The 22614-nt window shown below is 59.1% G+C and overlaps 1 protein-coding gene across 5 annotated transcripts in view; it reads right to left on the bottom strand.

Annotated features, from left to right (window-relative positions):
* The window catches only part of MED15 (mediator complex subunit 15), a 45791-nt gene that overhangs the window by 4904 nt on the left and 18273 nt on the right, over positions 1-22614 (bottom strand). For 2 of the 5 annotated variants that reach the window (XM_070769997.1, XM_070769995.1), the window contains exons 3-8: positions 15081-15132; positions 13848-13877; positions 12517-12729; positions 4075-4286; positions 3124-3393; positions 2063-2170 (exon numbers count right to left, since the gene is read on the bottom strand). In XM_070769997.1, the coding sequence (XP_070626098.1) occupies positions 2063-2170; positions 3124-3393; positions 4075-4286; positions 12517-12729; positions 13848-13877; positions 15081-15132 (885 nt within the window). The remainder of the gene's footprint in view (positions 1-2062; positions 2171-3123; positions 3394-4074; positions 4287-12516; positions 12730-13847; positions 13878-15080; positions 15133-22614) is intronic. The other 3 variants (XM_070769999.1, XM_070769998.1, XM_070769996.1) reach the window with 2 other exon arrangements.

The following is a 22614-nucleotide window of genomic DNA, read 5'->3' on the forward strand; positions in this document are numbered from 1 at the left end:
CTGGCTTGCCCTGATGAGAGCTCTCAGTCTGGGGTCTGAGGCCCTAGGCTGGTTCCTGGAGAGCTGGGCCTGCCTGCGCTCAAAACCGTTAGGATGAAGCGAAACGAAGCCCGCCCAGGCAGGCTCCAGGAGGCAGCCTGATGCCTGGGAATCAAAACACCCGCCCCGCAGGCGGGGCTGGAGGGGCGGGGCGGGGCTGGAGGAGGGGCGGGGCGGGGCTGGAGGAGGGGCGGGGCGGCCTGTGCGGGAGGGGAGTGCTCCTGGGTCCTAGTCTGTGGCCCCCAGGATGCTCTCCTCTCTGGAGTTACCGCCAAAGCCAGGCATCCAGATGGGTGCCCGGTCGTCCTCAGACACCCGGGTCCCAGGCTCCAGCCGGGGCTGGTACGACCGAAGCCCCAAGTGCCCCGGAGTCACTCCGAGAAGCGCCACCCACTACTGCTAACGGTAAAATCCTCCAGACCCAAGAACCAGATGGGGACGGGGGTGGCAGGACCCGCTCCAGAGGAAATGTCCACGGCCACGAGCGGCGACGTGGCCCTGGGGACGGCGTCCAGGAGAGCCTGACTTTTGCGGAAACGTGAGGAGGAAAGAAAAGCCACCAAGCGGGCTCCCACCCGTGCTTCCTGCCTGCCCCTCAGCCCCTCCTCCCCCACCCACGCTGACTTCCTAGTGTTGGGTCAGACGTGTCTCCGTCTTGTGCACTGCTACCACCGAGGCTGCAAAGAAGGGCTGAGGAAGCAGAGATTCCCCCAGGGCTCTTCTCACACCCACCGCTGCTAGACGAGCGTGCAGCGAGGCCAGCCCACCAGGCCCCACGAGTGCCCCACCCGGGGGGCAGACCTGGGAGCCCTGGGCGTAGACACCCAGGCTGGCCTCCATCGCAGGCAGGCCATGGGCACGCCCCCTATCCCGAAGGCCAATCCTCAGAACTCCAAACCCTGCGGGAGGAGGGGTGACCCCGCCCCTCCCCACTGCTGCACCCCACGTCCCCACCTGAGCTCTGCCCCCACCTGAGCTCTGCCGTCAGCTCTCTGCACTCTGCTGGGACAGGTCACAAATCCAAGCCCCCCTCGAAACGACCAAGTGCCACGCAGGCCGCACCAAACTCCAGCAGAAGCAAAGGCGGCGTGACCGCTGGGAAGGGGAACGGAGCGCACCCTGAGAGCAGGGAGCCCCAGGAGGCCTGCGGACGAGGCCTGGACAGAGTGGTGGCAGAGGAAGTGGCTGATGTGGGCACACGGGGCCCGCAGTCCTGCCCTGGCTGCAGAGGTGATGCTGGCAGTCTGCTTCACACGAGGTCACGTGTGGGTGAGCCGAGGAGGACGGGGAGGTCACAGAGCCCCTCCAAAGGCTGTGGGAACCCCATCAGCACGCTCCCCCAGACTCGAGCCACAGGGCCAGGCTGGACGCTAAGGGACACGCGGCATCCCGGCCCAAACACGGCGCTCGGCTGACACGGCCACGGGTGGGGGGGGGGTGGTGGGCAGAAGCCCGTGGGCGCACGGGTCTCACCACGGCACACCTGCTGAGTCAACGCCCTCCTGAGCTGCTGTGGGTGGGAGACAAGAAGAAGCAAGACCATGTCTGGACACAGGCTGGGGGGCGAGGGGGCCTGTGGAGAAGTCACAAGGCCTGGCCCCCACCCCAGACACCAAAGAGACTGTGGCCGCTCCTGGGCAAGGCCGGGAGGCCCTTCCGTCCATAGACATCGATGTGCAGGGGGTGGGCACCCAGGGGTGAGTCCCGGAAGTCAGGGCTGACTGCTGGAGGACGCCTCCTGGTCTCTGGAGCAACGGCCCCCAGCTCCATGCTCAGAGCTGAGGCGGGAAGAGAGCATGTGGCCCCCGCCCCCCACCCCATCACACGCTGGGGAAGGAGGCAAGAGGGAAGACCTGGGGCGGTGTGGGGTGGGCATGGCACGTGCCCTGTGCAGCTCAAACCCAGACACGCCGGCGGAGCTGCCCTGAGGACCCCGGGACCGGCCCGATCCAGCCAGAAGCCCGCTGTCCACGGGTGATGGGCACTGGCTGATGCCCCCAGAGCCTGGGCGCAGGGCCCTCACCTGGACTCCGGGACCCACTATCTGCGAGGCCTGGGCCGTGGGCACTGCTGTCTGCGGCGGGACCTGGGGCTGCACCTGCGGCTGCTGGACGACCATTGGAGCCCGGACCTGCGGAGGGAGGAGCAGCGACCTGCAGCCACCAGGCCAGGGCCGAGGAGGGGCTCCTGCCGCTTCCCCGGCTGACGTCCGCTACCAGTCAACCCTCACCTGGGGCTCACTGGCAGCGCCCACGCAGCCTGGCTCTGAGTCGGTAGAGTGGAGCCCTGCCTCCCCGACTCCAATGAGAAGTCTGCCCCAACGGGCCACCACACCACACCACCAGCAGCTGCTGCGGCGAGCCCAGGGCGCTGACGGCCCCGAGAGCCCTGCTCGCAGCCCCGACTCCTCGGAAGAACCTAGGCCAGAGGGCTCCTGCTGACGGGACCCTGCTCAGGACCCCCAGCCCTGCAGCCTGTGCCTGGGGGCCTCCGAGTCGCCCACCTCATGGTTCAGGTGCAGCTTTGCACCACCTCACCCAGCGAAGGGCGAAGAGAAAAGGCAAAAAGCAAGAAGCAAGCCGAAAAACACGTTAAGATGGCTCCTGGCACAGCGAACATCCCCGACTGGGTACGATGCTGTCTTCCCTGTGATGTCCCCATTTACAGACACGGATCTGTTTTTGCACAGGTGCATGACAAGATAATATCTTACGCCTTCCTCAAAAACACTGTCACGACCTCTGCTCAGGACAGAACCCCGAGTGGTCGTGGGCCGGGCAGGTGGCATGCCCTCCGCCACAGTGAGAATGCAGGTGCGGCCATCCACCTTCTCACCCACAACCTTACGATGCCCTTGGCCTCCACCAAATCAGCCAGGATGCTTGGAAGACAAGGTGCCTCCTGGCAGGAAGGGCATTGCCATGGGGTGCGGCAGCTGGTGGGACGCACGCTCCTTTGCTGAGCGGCACGTGGGGGCCAGGGCGGGGGTGCCAGGGTGAGTCCTGGTGCCGGAAGAGGGCCTGCCATCCACAGCCCTGGGGACACCGGGAGGAGGGCCCCGGCTGCGTGACACCGGCTACTCACCAGTTTCAGCTGCGGCTGGGTGTACAGCATCTGCCCCGGGAGGGCCGGAGCCTGTGACACCAAAGGCTGTGGCTGTGACTGTGGCGGGGGTTGCGGCGGGGCCTGGTGGTGCTGCGGGGGCTGCAGCTGCTGAGGCAGGGCCTGCGAGGGCGGGGGCGGGGGCTGCTGCAGCGGCGGCTGCTGGATGGGCGGCTGGGCCTGGAGAGCCTGCTGCTGCTGCTGCTGCTGCAGTTGCAGCTGTGCCATGCGCTGTAGTTGCTGCTGCTGCATCTGGGGCAGAATAAGCAATCCCATCAGCTTGTGGCCTGGCCCAGCAGCGCTCCCGGGGGCAGAGGGACTCCCAGCGTCACAGGGCCCTGGCCACGGACACTGGCCCGTCTGAAGCCTGAGGGGACAAAGGCAGGGTCCAGGGAGGGGTCCAGAGGGCGTGGTAAGGGGTCAGGTGTAGGTACAGCCCCAGAGAAGCTGGGCAACGCTCGGCTGACCACAGACTTCGGGAGCCCCTTCCAGGGCTGCCTGTGTGGCCCCGAAAGTGGGCACAGGGCCAGCTTCAGGATGAGGGGGAGAGATGGGTCTGAAGACCCCGTCAGCCCGGGAGAGGGGCTGTGGGAAAGGAGGCGCAAGCCCAGGCCGGGAGCAGGTGGCCAAGGGTGGGTCCTTTGGGGCTTCCCTCCCCCACCTACAACAGGCTGGAGCGGGACACGCTTAGCCCGTCAGCACACTGACTGAGACCACGTGCGAGAGAAGAGCTTTTCCTGTGACACAGCCACCCGCATGGGACGACGAGTGCGGCGTCCAGACACCAGAACTCTCAGGGACAGGGCGGACAGGAGGCCTGGACGTGCTCAGAGGACCCGCGGCCCTGGCCAGCCTTCCCGTCGAGGGTTGCCTCGCCGTGGCTGCCTGCATCCAGGAGCCCCCCGCCCGGGCTCGGGGGCTCGAGGCCGGTACCTGCTGCTGGTTCTGCTGGTGCAGCTTGATCAGGTGCTGCTGCTGCTGGAGCTGCTGCTGCTGCTGCACGGCCGCCTGGAACTGCTGCTGCATGGCGCTCTGCTGCGCCTGGAACTGCTGCTGCTGCTGCTGCTGCTGCAGCGCCACCTGCTGCTGCGCCTGGAACTGCTGCTGCTGCTGCTGCAGCGCCACCTGCTGGAGCTGCAGCTGGGCTGGAGACAGACGGGTGGGGCGCTTGTCCCGGGTGCAGCTGGGAGAGGTGCACCCCCGCCAGCACGGGAGGGACGGGTGCCAAGGCCAGCACTTAGCACCAACATCCACTCTACAGTAACTGTGATCCACTCTACAGGGACCCGATCCACTCCTCAGAAACTGTGATTCACTCTACAGGGACCCGATCCACTCCTCAGTAACTGTGATCCACTCTACAGGGACCTGATCCACTCCTCAGAAACTGTGATTCACTCTACAGGGACCCGATCCACTCCTCAGAAACTGTGATCCACTCTACAGGGACCCGATCCACTCCTCAGAAACTGTGATCCACTCTACAGGGACCCGATCCACTCCTCAGTAACTGTGATCCACTCTACAAGGACCCGATCCACTCCTCAGAAACTGTGATCCACTCTACAGGGACCCGATCCACTCCTCAGAAACTGTGATCCACTCTACAGGGACCCGATCCACTCCTCAGTAACTGTGATCCACTCTACAGGGACCCGATCCACTCCTCAGAAACTGTGATCCACTCTACAGGGACCCGATCCACTCCTCAGTAACTGTGATCCACTCTACAGGGACCCGATCCACTCCTCAGAAACTGTGATCCACTCTACAGGGACCCGATCCACTCCTCAGTAACTGTGATCCACTCTACAGGGACCCGATCCACTCCTCAGAAACTGTGATCCACTCTACAGGGACCCGATCCACTCCTCAGTAACTGTGATCCACTCTACAGGGACCCGATCCACTCCTCAGAAACTGTGATCCACTCTACAGGGACCCGATCCACTCCTCAGTAACTGTGATCCACTCTACAGGGACCCGATCCACTCCTCAGAAACTGTGATCCACTCTACAGGGACCCGATCCACTCCTCAGAAACTGTGATCCACTCTACAGGGACCCGATCCACTCCTCAGTAACTGTGATCCACTCTACAGGGACCCGATCCACTCCTCAGAAACTGTGATCCACTCTACAGGGACCCGATCCACTCCTCAGTAACTGTGATCCACTCTACAGGGACCCGATCCACTCCTCAGAAACTGTGATCCACTCTACAGGGACCCGATCCACTCCTCAGTAACTGTGATCCACTCTACAGGGACCCGATCCACTCCTCAGTAACTGTGATCCACTCTACAGGGACCCGATCCACTCCTCAGTAACTGTGATCCACTCTACAGGGACCCGATCCACTCCTCAGTAACTGTGATCCACTCTACAGGGACCCGATCCACTCCTCAGTAACTGTGATCCACTCTACAGGGACCCGATCCACTCCTCAGAAACTGTGATCCACTCTACAGGGACCCGATCCACTCCTCAGAAACTGTGATCCACTCTACAGGGACCCGATCCACTCCTCAGAAACTGTGATCCACTCTACAGGGACCCGATCCACTCCTCAGAAACTGTGATCCACTCTACAGGGACCCGATCCACTCCTCAGAAACTGTGATCCACTCTACAGGGACCCGATCCACTCCTCAGTAACTGTGATCCACTCTACAGGGACCCGATCCACTCCTCAGAAACTGTGATCCACTCTACAGGGACCCGATCCACTCCTCAGTAACTGTGATCCACTCTACAGGGACCCGATCCACTCCTCAGAAACTGTGATCCACTCTACAGGGACCCGATCCACTCCTCAGTAACTGTGATCCACTCTACAGGGACCCGATCCACTCCTCAGTAACTGTGATCCACTCTACAGGGACCCGATCCACTCCTCAGTAACTGTGATCCACTCTGAGTTCAGTTCAGTCGCTCAGTCGTGTCCGACTCTGTGACCGCATGAACAGCAGCACGCCAGGCCTCCCTGTCCATCACCAACTCCTGGCCTCCCTGTCCATCACCAACTCCTGGAGTTCACCCAGATTCATGTCCATCAAGTCAGTGATGCCATCCAGCCATCTCATCCTCCATCGTCCCCTTCTTCTCCTGCCCCCAGTGCCTCCCAGCATCAGAGACTTTTCCAATGAGTCAACTCTTCCGCATGAGGTGGCCAAAGTACTGGAGTTTCAGCTTTAGCATCATTCCTTCCAAAGAAATCCCAGGGCTGATCTCCTTCAGAATGGACTGGTTGGATCTCCTTGCAGTCCAAGGGACTCTCAAGAGTCTTCTCCAACACCACAGTTCAAAAGCATCAATTCTTCGGCGCTCAGCCTTCTTCACAGTCCAACTCTCACATCCATACATGACCACAGGAAAAACCATAGCCTTGACTAGACGAAACTTTGTTGGCAAAGTAATATCTCTGCTTTTGAATATGCCATCTAGGTTGGACATAACTTTCCGTCCAAGGAGTAAGCGTCTTTTAATTTCATGGCTGCAGTCACCATCTGTAGTGATTTTGGAGCCCAAAAAAATAAAGTCTGACACTGTTTCCACTGTTTCCCCATCTATTTCCCATGAAGTGATGGGACTGGATGCCATGATCTTCGTTTTCTGAATGTTGAGCTTTAAGCCAACTTTTTCACTCTCCACTTTCACTTTCATCAAGAGGCTTTTGAGTTCCTCTTCACTTTCTACCATAACGGTGGTGTCATCTGCATATCTGAGGTTACTGATATTTCTCCCGGCAATCTTGATTCCAGCTTGTGCTTCTTCCAGCCCAGCGTTTCTCATGATGTACTCTGCATATAAGTTAAATAAGCAGGGTGACAATATACAGCCTTGACGTACTCCTTTTCCTATTTGGAACCAGTCTGTTGTTCCATGTCCAGTTCTAATTGTTGCTTCCTGACCTGCATACAGATTTCTCAAGAGGCAGATCAGGTGGTCTGGTATTCCCATCTCTTTCAGAATTTTCCACAGTTTATTGTGATCCACACAGTCAAAGGCTTTGGCATAGTCAATAAAGCAGAAGTAGATGTTTTTCTGGAACTCTCTTGCTTTTTCCATGATACAGCGGATGTTGGCAATTTGATCTCTGGTTCCTCTGCCTTTTCTAAAACCAACTTGAACATCAGGAAGTTCACGGTTCACATATTGCTGAAGCCTGGCTTGGAGAATTTTGAATATTACTTTACTAGCATGTGAGATGAGTGCTATTGTGCGGTAGTTTGAGCACTCTCTGACATTGCCTTTCTTTAGGATTGGAATGAAAACTGACTTTTTCCAGTCCTGTGGCCACTGCTGAGTTTTCCAAATTTGCTGGCATATTGAGTGCAGCACTTTCACAGCATCATCTTTCAGGACTTGGAACAGCTCAACTGGAATTCCATCACCTCCCCTAGCTTTGTTCGTAGTGACCTAGAGCCAGACATCTTGGAATGTGAAGTCAAGTGGGCCTCAGAAAGCATCACTACGAACAAAGCTAGTGATCCACTCTACAGGGACCCAATCCACTCCTCAGTAACTATGATCTACTCTACAAGGACCCAATCCACTCCTCAGTAACTGTGATCCACTCTACAGGAACCTGATCCACTCCACAGGAACTGTGATCCAGTCGACAGAAACCTGATCCACTCCACAGGAACCCAATCTACTCTGTAGTAACTGGATCCACTCTACTGTAATGAAGGGGCAGGAGGGAACACGCCAACCAGGAGGCCCAGTACGGCACCATCTATCTGCTTCCTGCCTCGATGGAGCCCCCGGCTCTGGACACACTGGGGCCTTTTGTGACCGGCTCCTTCCCCTCAGCGCTGCATTTATGAGGCTCACCCATGCTGTACCTCAGATCCGTATTCCCTTTCTCTTCAGGGCCAGACAGTACTCCACTATATGGGTTCCCCACATTTTGTGTTACCTGTCCATCAGCTGATGGACATCTGGGTTGTGTCCACTTTATGGTGGTTAAAAATAATGCTGATAAAAGCCACCAGTCAGACACATCCCTGGTGGTCCAGTGGTTAAGACTCTGCACTTCCCCTGCAAGGGATGTGGGTCTGATCTCTGGTTGGGGAAGTAAGATCCCACGCGATGCGTGGCACAGCCAAAAAAGTAAAAAGGAATAATCATTCACAAGATTTTCAGTGACGCAGTCTCTTTTCAGGTGATGAAAATGTTTCAAGTTTGAAGCCACGAACCTTCATGAATCTCCTGAACACTGTACTCCCAGAGCGCAAAAAAGGGTGCGTGAACTTTGTTGTTCTCTAGTCACAAAGTCCCACCTGACTCTCTTGTGACCCCATGGACTATAGCCCTCCAGGCTCCTCTGTCTATGGAATTCTCCAGGGAAGAACACTGGAGTGGGTCGCCACTTACTGCTCCAGGGGGTGGAAGCTGTGTCTCCTGCTTGACAGGCAGATTCTTTACCACTGAGCGACCCAGTAAAGATGAAGAGGCGGGGCACGGGCACTCTGTCCCTTTGTCCAATCTCCTGCAACAGTGGCACCGTGGAGAACTAGAACGTCCTAACGCAGGAAGACGTGTGCCCGTCTGAGCATCCGGTTTAAGCTCTACACCGTTTTCTCCCCAGGCGAGGTTTGGCCAGCCCTGTGGTCACGACCTGGCGCAGCTCGGACACCACAGGCGCTCATGCCAGCCCTCAGCAGCTGCCAAGATGACCCCGTCTCTAGTGACACGGCCACTGTGAATGCTGGATGAAGCACACAGCAGGCACGGCTGAAAGCGTCGGCGTGTGGAGCACGGCCACGCAGACCCCTTCCTGAGCACGCTTCCCACCACACCCTTCGGTTCTCCCAGTTGATCACTTTTGTCTGGTTAACTCTCTGGGAGGAGACTGGCCCACCGCATCTTTGTCTGAAGTCTTCTGCGGCATGTATCTCAGGGCTCTCCTGTCGGGATTAAGGAGCTGTACCCTCCCCTCTCGTTTCCATCCAGCCTCAGCAGGAAAGCCTCTCTCTTCACATTCACAGCGATTACCTATAGTTTTCAACTTACCTACGTCTGCCTTTCCCCTTCTAAGTCTCTCAGCTTTACTGACATATAACTGACATATACAGTCTCTTCCTCTTCTGAATTCTATTTTGTCGGATGCTTGCGTTGATTTTTAAATGTTGTCTGGGTTTTTGTAGTGTCAATCTCATTCCAGCTTTTCCTATTGATATGGAATTGACAAACTACTTCTATTGTTTTAGCAACGACTCTTACAATTACTATAGTTAATTTTAAAAAGTATAAAGTTTATCCATACTTAAACCTCTTGCCTAAATATAAGGACCTTGGACTCCTCTCTAAATATTTTTAAAGGAGGTTTTTCCACGCACACGACAGACCTGGGCCCGTGCTGCCCCCGCTGCTGACTCAGCTTGGCTCGGTGCCTATCTGTCTGACGCTCACAGAGCGGGCCTGCGGGAAGAGACAGGGCAGAAAAGCGGCCAGGGCGCAGCCTCGGGAGCTCGACGGGGCCCCGGCTCTGCTGCTCTGCATCTGTCTCCCCGGCTACAGGAGGCACCCATGCTGGCTCCAGATGCAGCGATCTATCACAGACCGGGGACCTGTGGAGGGCAGCTCCGAGGACCGTGGCACGGAGGCAATCTCTGTTTACAGAAAGGATGCCCCGCTGTGCCCCTCCTGACACAAGGCCAGAGCACGCTGTGCCGGGGGCCGCCCCGGACACGGAAGACACCCAGCACCACCTCTGGTCTCTGCCCGTCGGACACCAGGAGCCTGCCCGTACAAGCTGCGACAGCCCACCCGTCCCACACTGCAGACAGCCCTCAGGGTGCAGAGCTGCCGAGAGTCACTGGCTTAGACGTACGCCTGTGGATACCCTTGTGTGGAAGTTGCTGCTTCTCCCATTTAGACCTGGTGTCTTGGGAAGGATGGTCTGAGAGGTCAGAGACGGTGGTGAGGGAAAGCAAGCATGCCTGTGTGTTCACTTCCCTTCCAGGGAAGCCTCCTTGGCTCTGCTGGCGGCTCTGCACCTGGGGCGCTAACAACCCCAAGGGGCTTGTGACTCCATCCCTGAGTCTGCCGCGCGCTCCTGCCTTGACAGACAGCTGTCGAGACTGCCTTCTGGCCTCTGGTGTCCTGTGGCGCACGGGCTGGCTGGGGTGTGGTGCCCGTGGAACCTGCATGGAGCCCTGGGCTCCCTGGCCGCCACCCCCTCGCCCCCTCTGCTCTGGGCCGCCCTGTGATGCCAGCCGCACTTCTGACTTCAGCCTCCGCTTCTCAGCCTCCTGCTCCCAAGGCCTCTGCTCTAGGCTCCATTCTGGGTAACGCCTTCAAATGCAGCTTCCAGTCCACAAGCTCTTTCTCCGGCTGTAACTAGCCTTTTATTCACCCGCTTTCCTCTCCCAGTCACTCTCACACCTACAGGCTCTCCGCGGTTACGGGCCACCTCTGCTCGGCCACTCCCGACACAGTGTCACAGCACTCATTCCCTTGAAGTCCAGACCCCACCTCCTTCCGCACCTGCGCTGACACCTAACAAAGCTACAGCCCTGGAGATCTCCACAGCTCGTTACCGTCTCTGCTCCTCCGGGAGGCGAGCCTGCTTCCCTCCAAGCCTGCTGACCGCGCACACCGCCTGCCCTGGAGACTCCCCTCCAGCCCAGCCCTGTCTGCAGCGCAGCTGGGGATGCCACGGGTGCCATACCCACCCTGCAGGGACAGACCCGCAGCCCAAACACAGGCCACCCAGGACCCAGTCAGCCGGGGCCAGGGCTCCTGGGCACCCAGATTCCAGAAATCCGGAAACAAGGCTGATTTTTAAAGTTGGTCTCAAACACACGACATAAAACTCTTCGAGGAACAAAAATATGCTGAGTCTAAAAGCCCAGCCTCACCCAGTTGCAGGGTGTTCCCTGTCACTAACCCAGGCCACCAGGAGGTGCCTAGTGGGCTCTGGACTGCCTTTGGGTGCCCTGGTCAAACCCTGGACCCAGGGCCTACACTCTGGGGCATGGCACTAGGGCCTGAGCAGCCTGAATTCCATGGCAGCGTTCGGAGGTGTGAAAAAGGGTGGCAAGTGCCCTCAGGCACACACCTGCCTCAGGCAGACCAGGCCCCAGAGGTCACAGGGGGTTCTGCGGGGGCAGCAGTGAGACACGAGGGCAGAGGCCACAGAACGCCCTCCGGGCCCCTCAGGGGCCGACGCAGGACGTGGCCAAGGTCGGGCCAGGGAGGGTGCAGGCTGGCACCAGCACTTCCCCGCTGGGCCGACAGTCTCGGGAGTGAGACTGCAACTCACACTAAGCTCATCCAATTCAAAACTGTGTTTTATTATAAAATCTAAGTTTGTGAAAAAGAGAAATTCAATGGTATACCAGAGTAGTACATGAAAAGGAGGCAGAGCAGCCTTCTGAAGGCCGCCCTGTGTGCGCCTGTGCACGTGTGCGCCTGTGCTGACGAGAGGGGACGTGGAGCTCAAGATGAAGAGCCAAGCAGGGAGCCAGGTGTCACAAGGCAGGACTCAGTAAGGAGAAAAAATGAAGCTCTGGGGGTGGGGGTGGCTAGGGGCGTGAGGGTGTGGCCGGCCTCGGAGAAGTGAGGGGACCTTACGGAGCACACGGGCAGAGAACCGCGCACCGGGGCCACGGCGGCCCTGTTCCCGGGGTTCCCGGGAGGGCCACGAGGCCAAACACGTGGGCACAGAGCGCCCGGAACGCGAGCGCTCACACTGGCTTTAGTTTAACAGCCCAAAGAGAAACAACCCGCCTGTCCTCCAAGGCTGAGTCAATGAATGGACCGCAGCCCCAGAACCTTCCTCAGCAGTGAGAAGGCAGGAACGACAGGCACAAGCTGGAGGCCCTAAGGGCGTTATGCCAAGTGAAAAAGACAGTCTCAAAAACATAAATATCGCACGATTCCATTGATGCAACACTTGCCAGAGATTACTGAGGCCGAGAACAGACGAGCGGCTGCCCGGCTCAGGGCTAAAGGGCGAAGCCAGGACGGCCGGCTGGCGGGGAGGCTCCGTGTGCTGACTCCCTTCCACACCTGATGAGACCTCCCCGAGCCACACACGTGCACGCCCAGAGTGCGTCAGAGTGCAGTCGGCCTGAGCGCACGGCCCTGCGGAGGCTCTGGGGACACGGCCAGGGTGTTACGGTGGGAGCTGGGGGAGGCACAGGGGCTCGGTTCCTCTGCAACTCCCAGAGGGGCCAGGAGCACAGTGCAGCCTCTCTCCCCACCCTCCGAGGCCTGGGGCCAGGCCAGTCCTGGAGCGCACTGCTGCCCCCGGAGCGGGTGGGGCAGGAGCCCTGAGACAGAGCACAGCCCCAGGGCTGGGGTCCCCCCCCCCCCCCGGAGGCAGAGGCTGGGTGTCCCCTGCTCCACCCATGTACTCACTCTGCGGAGCGGCCGTGGACACAACAGCCATGTTGTGGGGGGCCATCCCAGAGGTGCCCGGAGGCGGCTGCCCCGACAGCGGCATTGGCTGGCCCATGGCCCCCAAGCCGCCCATCCCGCCCAGGGCCTGGCCCGGGCCCCGAGTAGGAAGGCCGAGGCCGGCGGCTCCTGCGGTGGGCCCGCCCGTCAGGCTCTGCAGCGCATTCATGGGGTCTGCGGGGCACAGGGCGTGTGTCTCAGGCCAGTGCCCTCCGACCTGGTCCAGGCTTGTGGGCCAGGAAGCCTTCCTGAGTCCACACTTCCTCCCACCTCAGGCTTGATGCCCTCAGTGCCCCAAACGCTGAGTGGCCGGGGCCCCTCCAGGCAGGAGCCCAGCCCACAGCAGGCCTGGAACTGGGGCGAGCCAGCCCGTGGGGCTCCGCCACTCTTGGATGGAGGCCCCTCCCAGGGGTGAGACACAGCGGCACACCCAGAGAAAACGGGGTCAAGGGCCCTTCTGCAGTCAGCAGAGCCTGGGGGCTGGTCTCCCCCCAGAGAGGGGACAAGTCCCATGCGCACCAGAAGCCCACCTCTGCTAAGTCTGGGCAGGACCCCACGGAGGAGCAGCTCTCGGGAAAGAGCCCCGAGAACAAGTGTGGGAAGGCCTGAGATGCTGGGCCAGCAGCCAGTACCTGGGGAGGAGCCGAGGCTCTGTCACAGCAGCCCATGGCCACCCACAGGTGGAGTGGCCCGGCCAGCACCCTGCCACAGAACCCAGCGCCCCAGGGTGCTCGTCCAACACCAGAACCCAGACGCCCTCTGGTCGGGCGCACCGACCCCGGCCTGCCCCCTGCCACCCCCCAGCACCCCCCCGGCTACTCCCGCCTGGGGCGCTGGGGTCAGCCAAACCCCTTCACTGGCAGCTTGCTCAGGGAGACCTGGGCTAAATCAACAGGGCTCTCCCATGTGATAAAACCTTGCAATTAAAAAATGGAATTAATAATGACAACTCAGCTTGCAAAGAAACTTTGTAACTTAAGGTGAATTCACAGCTATTCTCTAGGAAACGTTCCCAGAGAGGACTGCACTGAAAGCACCTCTTTGCACACGAGTTACCACCCGGAGAGCTCCAGGGTCTAGACAAGCCCCAGCCGCCACGTGAGTCTGCCGCGAGGAATGGGACGGGGGCGCTGCCGCTTGGCGTTGAGGCTAGGGGAGGCCGGGTGGGGGTTGGCGTCCCTCTGGGAACCTGCTCCTCCCAGCACAGAGCAACCCCGCCCACGGCTCCCAGCATCCCGGCCCTGCCGCCCACGCTGAGGTGGGGAAAAACTTCAGAAAAGAGAAACTCTTACCACTGACAGATGCTTGAGATTTCTTGTTATCTATGTTAAAAAGAAGAAAAAAGAAAAGAAACCAGAGTAAACAGTTTTATATAATCACATATTTCCACGCTAAGTCAGTGCAGTAAGCATTTGCCCAGAGGTCATTTTCTAACACTGACTCGACTCTGCCTAGAAACTAGACAAAACGCACTTCGGGGCTTCAGCGTCTGAGTGTGAACACGTGCACGTGTGTGCCCCGCCGCCGGCAGTGCTGGCACACGAGAGGCTGAGGGCGGCCGGGGGCTGAGAGCCCTGTTTCCAGCCCGCTCGGGGCGGCGTCGCGTCTTCTGGATGAGGACACTGAGTCTGTCCAAGACTGCTTAGAAGCTGGATCCAGCCTGCCCTGGCGCTGGCGGGGAGCGGCTACAGCAGTTCCACCCTCCCCCGGGGCGAGGCCGCCGTGGGCACCCCCGAAAAGGCAAGTGCCAGGGCCAGCTCCCACGTGGGCCCCGCAGCCCGTCAGGCTGAGCCCTTGTCAGGACAGACAGCTCAGGCCCCAGTCTTCTGGTGGTGGCTCCTCTTGTTCCAAACACCACGGGACAGCCCCAAACATGGCAAAGAAAGTGAAGTCAGTCTAAGAAGTCAGTGTGGGAGGGCGCAGTGGCCCTGCAGGGACTCCGGGGCCCCGGCGTCTCCCTGCATCTGAGGTGAGGGACGGTGGAGCCGCAGCCGCCCCACAGGGCTGTGTGGGAGGTGCCGCCTCCTGCGGGCGCACACGGCAGGCTGGCAGGAGGCGCTGTGGCTGGAAGCCTGGAGCGGCCCCGAGAGAAGCCAGGATGCAGGCCAGGCCTCACCAGGGCAGGACGCGGGCGGTACTGAGGAAGCTGGCCCCAGAAGCGTCCAGCCTGACGGGAACACGGTTAGGTCCAGCCTCCGTGGGTCAAAGAAAAAAAACCCAGATATCAGGGAAGGAAGTGTGTGTTCCAGGGTGGACTCTGCGCATTTAGGAACTGCCTAGAGATCAAAGCAGCAGTCCTTGAAGAGGGGAGGTCAAACAGACAGGCAATGAGAGCAGTCCAGCACAGACCCCCGGACGCTAACACCTCCCTCGGGCCACACCAGCAGGGTCCAGGCTGAAGCTCTGGGAGGCTGGGAAACACGGGACGAGGTGCGAAGCCGTGAAGAAGCTCCCAGAAAGCTGGCATTGTCCAAACAGCCCTCCCACGGTGATCACACCACCCACAGATGTGACGTTTTACTTACGGATATCTCGAAAATGAATAATGAGCCTGGCCACCAGAGAAAGGTATTCGTCCTGAAAGTAAAAACAGGAAGCAGTTGAAGCTCAGAGCAGAAGTGAGGCAAGTGACGCCCCTTCCCACCCCAGCCCCTCTGAGGTCCTCCTGGGGGCAGAGAAGGCAACTGAGCCGTCTGTCCATCCATCCAGCTCAGCCTCCTCTGGAATCCATCCCTCGGGAGAGGCCAGCAGAGCTTGGCTCCCCCAGGCCAGAGAAAGGCAGACAGAAAGAGAAACCAGGAAGGTATCCAGACAACAGAAGCCGCTGCTCCTCCAGCCTGCTGTCAACCCTGCAAGGGTGGGGGCGCCTCAAACACCCCCCCTTCCACAGCAGGGCCTGCCCAGCGTCACAGGGCACCTCGGAAGCAGGCCCGGGAGGGCAGGGCCGCTCTAGTCTCGCCTCTGTTTGGAGAAGCACTTCCGCTTTTCCCACGCCTGCTGCTGTTACGCTACTGACATGGTATTTACATGCAAATCTGGGTGGCCACCCCCCACCCCCGAGAATTCACTGCGAGGTCCGGGAGAGGGTGCAGCGTCACTCAGGGAGGCAGGTGAAGGCCCCTGCCCACGGCCCTCCTGGTTCCGGCGTTCCGCCCAGCAGGGCCTGCCTTTCACGGACTGTCCTCTTTGTAACCAAGGACACTCACTCCTGGGCGTTCCGGGAAATCACTACTGTGAGCTTGTCCTGGGGGCAACGAAGGGATGTTTGTAAGGAAACTCTTCTTTCAGAGAAGCTGAACCACCCTGCGAGGCAGACAGAGGGCAGAGCTTTGGCCCGCCTGCTCTCTCAAGCCCCTCCTAAGTCACAGGGACCCACCGCAGGGCACAGAGAACGGCTCTCAGGCGACACACCAAGGGGGTCTCTGAGACTCGACACATAACTCACCTTCTAACCACGTCAGCCCTCATCCATCTCAAACCGCCACCAGCGTGTCCTCAGCTGGGGAATCAGAGGAAAACGGGGGAAAGGCCCAGGAGGCCACAGGGCAGGTAGTGAGGGGTGGGATGCGAGGAAGGGGTGCTCAACACGCCCCCTCCTGATGCCCCTCAATTTCTGGGAGGAAAGAAGTCCCCAAATCACCTGAGCAGGCTGGCCCCCGAAGGGCAGCAGGGTGGCAAGTGGGGAGCAAGGGAAGTGCGGGCTAAAGGAAGCTCAGAAACGAGGTGGCCAAGGCGAGGAGCCAGGGACGGGGAGCCGGCCAGGTCGAGAGCTGACTCTGTAAGGCCAACTTCTGGGTCAGAGGAACCTCAAAAGGATCTGCTGAGCTTTTTCTACTTCCAAATCAAGAGCAAGCCGGTTACAAAGCAACCAGTTCATTAAAAAATCCACAAACAACAAATGCTGGAGAGGGCGTGGAGAAAAGGGAGCCCTCCTACCCTGCTGATGGGAACCCACACTGGTGCAGCTACCACGGAGAACAGTGTGGAGGGTCCTCAAAAAAACTAAAAACAGGACTACGATTAGCCCCAGGAGTCCCGCCCCGGACAGCCAGAGGAGAGCAGGACTCGAACAGATGCACGACCCGGCACTCACACCAGCACCCTGCACGGCAGCCAGGACAGGGGAGCAGCCGAGTGCCCATCAGCAGAGGAGCGGCAAAGGGGACATGGTGCACGCACAACAGACCGCCAGTCCAGAAGAGGGGGAAACCGCACCGTCTAGACCAACACGGATGGACCCAGAGGCGACCACACTGAGCCGAGTTAAGTCAGACAGAGAGAACAAATCCCACATGCTATCGTTTATATCTAGAATGCAAAATATGACAGAGGAACTAATCTATGAAGTAGAAACAGACTCACAGACATACCACAGACAGACCTGTGGTTGCCAAGGGGTGGGGGTGGGGGTGGGGAAGGGATGGACCAGGAGCCGGGGCTCAGCAGGCGCGCACTGTTACGGTGTAAACGAGGCACGCAGCCCCGCAAAACGCTCTGTGGCCACGGTAACGGAGACGGACGCGGGAAGAACGGCGTGTGCGTAACTGAGTCACTTTGCTTAGAGACAGAAACCACGTGTCAATCAACCATACTTCAGGTAAAAGTAAAGCCACCAGTAGGAGGCCCAGGCGTGTATCCCCTGGCACAGAACCAGGACGAGTGCCTGGAGCCAGGTGGGCAGAGGGCACCGCAGTCCGCGCCCACTGAGGCTGCCCACGGCTAGGGCCACGGAGGCTCTGGGGACCGGAGGGGACAGAGAGGAGAGCGACCGCCCGACGGGAGAAGGGGGCACAGGGCGCGGCCGGCATGGAGCGCTCCTGTGGGTCAAGCCCTCGCGGGCCAACAGGCCGCCCCTCCAGCCCCCAGGGCGGCTGCCTGACCCCCCGTGCAGACTGGCCTCCCCAGCGGGGGGACTTCCGGGCCCCCAAGCAGACACACGGGTTATGGGCCCACTTCTGCTCCAAGGCGCCCTTCCTAGGGCAGCCTCGAAAAGGCGAGAAGGCGCACCCCCCACCCCCCCACACCGGCCCCTGCCCCGTTCTCGCTCTGGGTGTGACCGGGCACAGCGCAGCCGCACCCGCAGACCCACCCACGTCCCCCACGCCTGGGGGGCGGGCTGCCAGCGGGCTGGGGGCGGGGCCACAGGGCACAGAGTACAGGGATGCACGGCGTGGCTTCCTGCAGCTCCCACGCGGCATGTAGCCCGTCCACATCTCGGCCGAGGAGGAGGACGCCTCCCCTCACCAAGTGGAGGCAGAAGCAGGACACTCAGGCTGAGGTGCAACGCCCCAGGCTACACACGAGATGCTCCACTCTGTCAGAACTTCCGTGTAAGACTCCGGGAATCCGAACACACGCGTTTGCTTTATATCTGCACAGGAAAGGCTGCAGATCAACAATTAAACCCCAGAGATACCAGGAAGTGGGCTGGAAAGGAGACCTACTCCCTTGTTACACAGCTTTCACACTGGAAGTATATAAATCTTTTACCAAACTGAAGATAAAACCACAACAAAAGAACAAGTTCAAGTTTTAAAAATGCAAAATCAACCCAACACATGAGTTGACACAAGTTGGTGTCGAATCACATGGAAAAGGTTTTTCGGACCAATCATCTTAAAAAACAAAAAGCAAAAATTTCCTCAGAGAAAGGGGTTCATGTTAAGGACACATACAGCTGTAAAGAAATCCTAAACATCATCCCACATTTTGTCATTTGCTACCAATACTGGCGGTGATACTGGTCTGTTCATTCTGAAAGTCCTTTAAAGAAGTAATTATGCCAACGACATCAGAAGGCGAGAGATTCACACTGGAGAATAGATACACGCTTAAAATGAAAGCAAAACCCTGTAGCTGGAAATATCAATGTGAAATCACGGGGTTTTGAGATTGCTGCGTTTCAAAACCATAGGCCTCCTCAGGACTCCCACAACAGGCGCAGAAGCCGTGAGCAGCCTCAGGCCCACACTCAAGCCGCCAGGACCATTTTACCCTCCACAGGAACAAGGGCTCCTCAGAGCAACAGCTGACCCTGAACTAAGAGGCAAGCAAGCCACCAAAGACGGGGGGTCGTGACAGGGGCCCCAGGAGCAGGGGCGTGCCTGCGGCCGGCAGTGGGGCCCATGACATGACCGCAGCAGAGGAGCGGCCGCGCTCCACCCCCGGGCCACCATTCCACAGGAAGGGGTTCCTGAGGGTCCCCAGAGGCTGTGTTTCAGGCAACCAAGACGCCCTAGTGGATGAAAGAAAGCCTTTCTTAGCAAGAAAACTCCACCTAATAAATGTAGAAGAAAAGCCAGGATTCAGGACGATTACCAGTTTGCAGCGCCCAGTTAAATGATGGAATCGTTAGCTAGTAAATGGACGGGATACTTCATAAAAAGTCAGGCTGTCCCTGTCCCAACTCCTGACCAACTGTGGCCTTGTGGGAATACCAAGACACCCAGAAATACACACAACATACACAACGATGAGGCACCACCTCCCACGTACTCTTGCTAACAAGACCCCTGCATACTGTGCTCCCCTGGCCCAACACCCAGGCCACAAGAAACACGGGGCAGGCAGGACCGAGCCAGGCCACGGAAGGTTGTTGGTGGGAACACGGTGGTAAGCAGTCTGTCACTGAAGACGCAGAGGAACTGAAGGAGCTGCTGAGAAAGCTCACGTCGTCTTCGAGAAGACAGATGGCATCAGAAACAGGACGCTGGGAGAGAGGCAAATGTTACAGGTACTTCTGGGGAGGGCTCGGGGGAAAGCAGAATGCGTGACCGGAAACGAAAGCAGGGAGAAGCCCTGCCACCCCGGGCAAACGTCTAGCTGCGCGGGCCGCAGGGAAGGCGGACCCCCCTGGGCAAACATATGGCTGCACGGGCCGCGGGCCGCGGGCTGTGGGGAAGGCGGACCCGAGAGGCATTGAACAGAGTTGGGGAGGGCTGGCTGGCCTACAGAGAGATGCGAGAGGGAAGAAAAAAACCCAGGGGAGAAAGGCCGAGCGGAAAGGAACCTGGGCCTGGTCTGGAAAATTCCCAGGCTGTCCGAGACACCAAAAACCAGCATGCAAACCAGGAGGTTCACTGTGCGTGCTCTGGAGAGAAGGCTGAGGGTGTGGCTGGACAGACTGCCAGGGCTGAGGAGACGAGGCACGCGAGGAATCCTCTGGGCCACCTCACAGACGCCGGGACGGGGGATGAAAGGTCTGTGGGGACCCCCTGTCTGATGGGGGCTCTGTCACACACACGAGGCCCATAAGGGTTAGTGTCATACAGCAGAGCCCCTGTCAACTTGGGCCAAAAGAGAGACAGGGCAACATTTTAAAAGGGCGTCAGGCTCCCAAAGTCTCCATGCAGCAAACAGGTCAAACGGGTAAGACTGATCAACTCCTGGCTGCAAACATGACCCCTGGGGGAGAGCCCTGGGCCCCGAGGCCAAAGTCACGAGCCTAAGGTCCGCCGTCTGTGGGAACCCGTCCAGCAGCTACAGGAAGCAAACACCCTGTCTCTCTAGACCAGCCTGCTCCGGGCACTTTATGCAGACGCCTCGCACAACGCGTGCCCTCTGGCGGCTGCGACCCTGCGCTCAGCGTGATGCTTCCAAGGTCCAGCCGAGCTGGGCCGCCCGTCCGTGCTCCCCCCGCCGCACGGCCCACCCTGTGGCCAGCCCGCATCCTGGCCCCCACGGGTCAGGTGGTGCGCGCGTGGGGCCCCGCTTTCTGGCTGCAGTGAGTGGTGCTGCCGGTACCTGCGCGCACACTCTGGCGCGCGGGGCGCCTGCTTGGCTTCTGGGGTCGCCAGTGCGCCCACGGCGGCCGCTCCACTGGACCTCCTTCCAGCAGCGTCTGACGGTTCCCACTTCTCACGGCACTCCTCAGGTGAGGAAGCAGTGTGCACCCATTTTTACTGCCGCCGCCACGAACGTGAAGCCGCAGTTCACGGTGGTTTGGATTTGCTTTTCCCTAACAACGAGGGACACTGGCCATCTTTTCACGGCTTCTTGGCCATCAGACTGTCTTCTCTAGAGAAGCGTCTATCCACGTTCCTCACCCGCGTCTGAGTTGGGTGTTTGGCCTCTTGTCGTGGAGCTGTGGTTCTTTATGCACTGCGGGCTCCAGTCCCTCTTCGGATACATGGTTCCCAGGTGCTTCCTCCCACTTCACGGGCCTCTTTACCCTCTTCGGTGTCCTTTGATACACAACAGCTTTTACGTTTTTTTGACTTTAAACTCTTTTATTTTGCACTAGAGTACAGACAACGAACAATGTTGTGGTGTTTTCAGAGGCACTCAGGCACGCGTGCCCGTGCACATCCGCTCACACTCAGGCACGCGTGCCCGTGCACATCCGCTCACAGCTTCAGCTCTGGTGAAGGCTGTGCTGCCTGTGCTTTTGGGGTCCTGAGAAGCCACTGCCTAACCTGAGGTCACAAAGACTCATGCCTGTATCTAGGAGTCTCGCAGTTTAACTCTTAGATCTTCCATCCCTTCGAGTTAAGGTCTGTGTACGGTGCGCGGCTGGGTTCCCACTTCAGTGTTACCACGCGGTAACGCAGCTGCTCTCGTCCCAGACACGGCTAGGGTAGGCCCTGGAGCTCCGCGGGGCAGTCCGTCAGCTGCTACCAAGTCTGTGTGCGAGCGCTCCTGTGCTGCAACCGTGTCAGTGCGCAGCGCAGGTGCCAGAGCCAGTGCGCCCAGCCAGGCCTTTGCCAAGTGTCGTGTTGCCGCTCACATAATTTTACATCTTACCTTTAGACAGCGTAAAATATTTCAGACATACAAAAAACGATCAGCGTAACGAACGGCAGCGGCCCCTTACCCAGTTTAAACTGAGCACTAAGTTCAGATGGAGAAAGTCAGCAAGCCAGCCCCCACGCCGCCTGGCCCACACCCAATTCTTCACGGCTGAAGTGGAGACAGTCCCACGGACCGCACGGGGTGTTCGTAAAGCACTCTCTCAGCATGGAAACAGAGCCACCGAAAACCGCGGCAAGCACCTAGCAAGCCTGCTGACGTGGGGGGTGCAGCAGGAGGCCCGGCCAGCACCCCAGACGGCAGAGGGCAGGAGGCAGGCTCTGGCCCTGCCACCCACTGGCCACACCCAGGCCTTTCTAGCAGGTCTCAGCAGCTGCTGCGAGGAAAATGCTGATCTTTTCACGCCGTTTGCAGTTTTCAATGTATACAGTTGTCCTTTTCTCCTCCGATAACTGTCCCTGATCAAACAAGGACAGCAGAAGACATCTTCGGGTTCAGTCAAAGGCTGACTGTGGGCTTGTGGGTCCACAAGCAGGGCTGGAGAAGGCGGGGCCTCCCGGTCAGCCATGCGCTCACCACCCCTCTCCCAGGCCGCGCCCTGCACGTCCCCCTCAGAGGGACGTCTGCGCGCCCTGGCCCGCCTCTGAGCAGCCTCCAGGCTGCCTCCCAAGCCCAACACTCTTGGCCTCCCTGGTACCTGGGTTCACCTTGGCCCCCGCCAGGGGAGCTCACACTTCACACCAGAGACACGCTACTTGTGCCCAGGACTATACACCATGCATGAGAGCTGGGCCGTGCTTAACATACAAGCCTCATCTAAAAACTCTCACAAAGAAGGGTGGTCCGCCATCAACGAGGTGGCGGCCAGAGAAAACACTATTAACATTCACAAGTGCACCCATGGAGTGGGTTTCAAGAAGCATGCCCCTGGGGCACGCCAAGAAACCGGGAAATTCACCATGAAGGGGGGATCCCCTGACGTGTGTATCAGCACCAGGCCCAGCAGAGCTGTGGGCCAGAGGGGAGCGGAGCGCCCCACACCGATCCGTGTGCGGCTGTCCAGAAAACGTGGTGGAGACCCACCGAACAAGTTCTCCAGGCTGGTTACCTACGTGCCTGTCACCACTTTCAAAAATCTGTGGTGGATGAGAACTGCTGATGGTCCAATTAAGTTACTGAACTTCAAGAAAAACAAAACAACCAACCCGACGATAAGCAAACATCAGCCACGCACGCGGCCGTGATGAGCCGCTTCACACACGCAGCACAGAGGTCGGCGCCCTGGCACCCCCCCGTCTTCAGAGTGCGCCA

The sequence above is a fragment of the Bos indicus genome, chromosome 17 (genome assembly GCF_029378745.1).
Source record: "Bos indicus isolate NIAB-ARS_2022 breed Sahiwal x Tharparkar chromosome 17, NIAB-ARS_B.indTharparkar_mat_pri_1.0, whole genome shotgun sequence".
Classification (NCBI taxonomy): Eukaryota; Metazoa; Chordata; class Mammalia; order Artiodactyla; family Bovidae; genus Bos; species Bos indicus.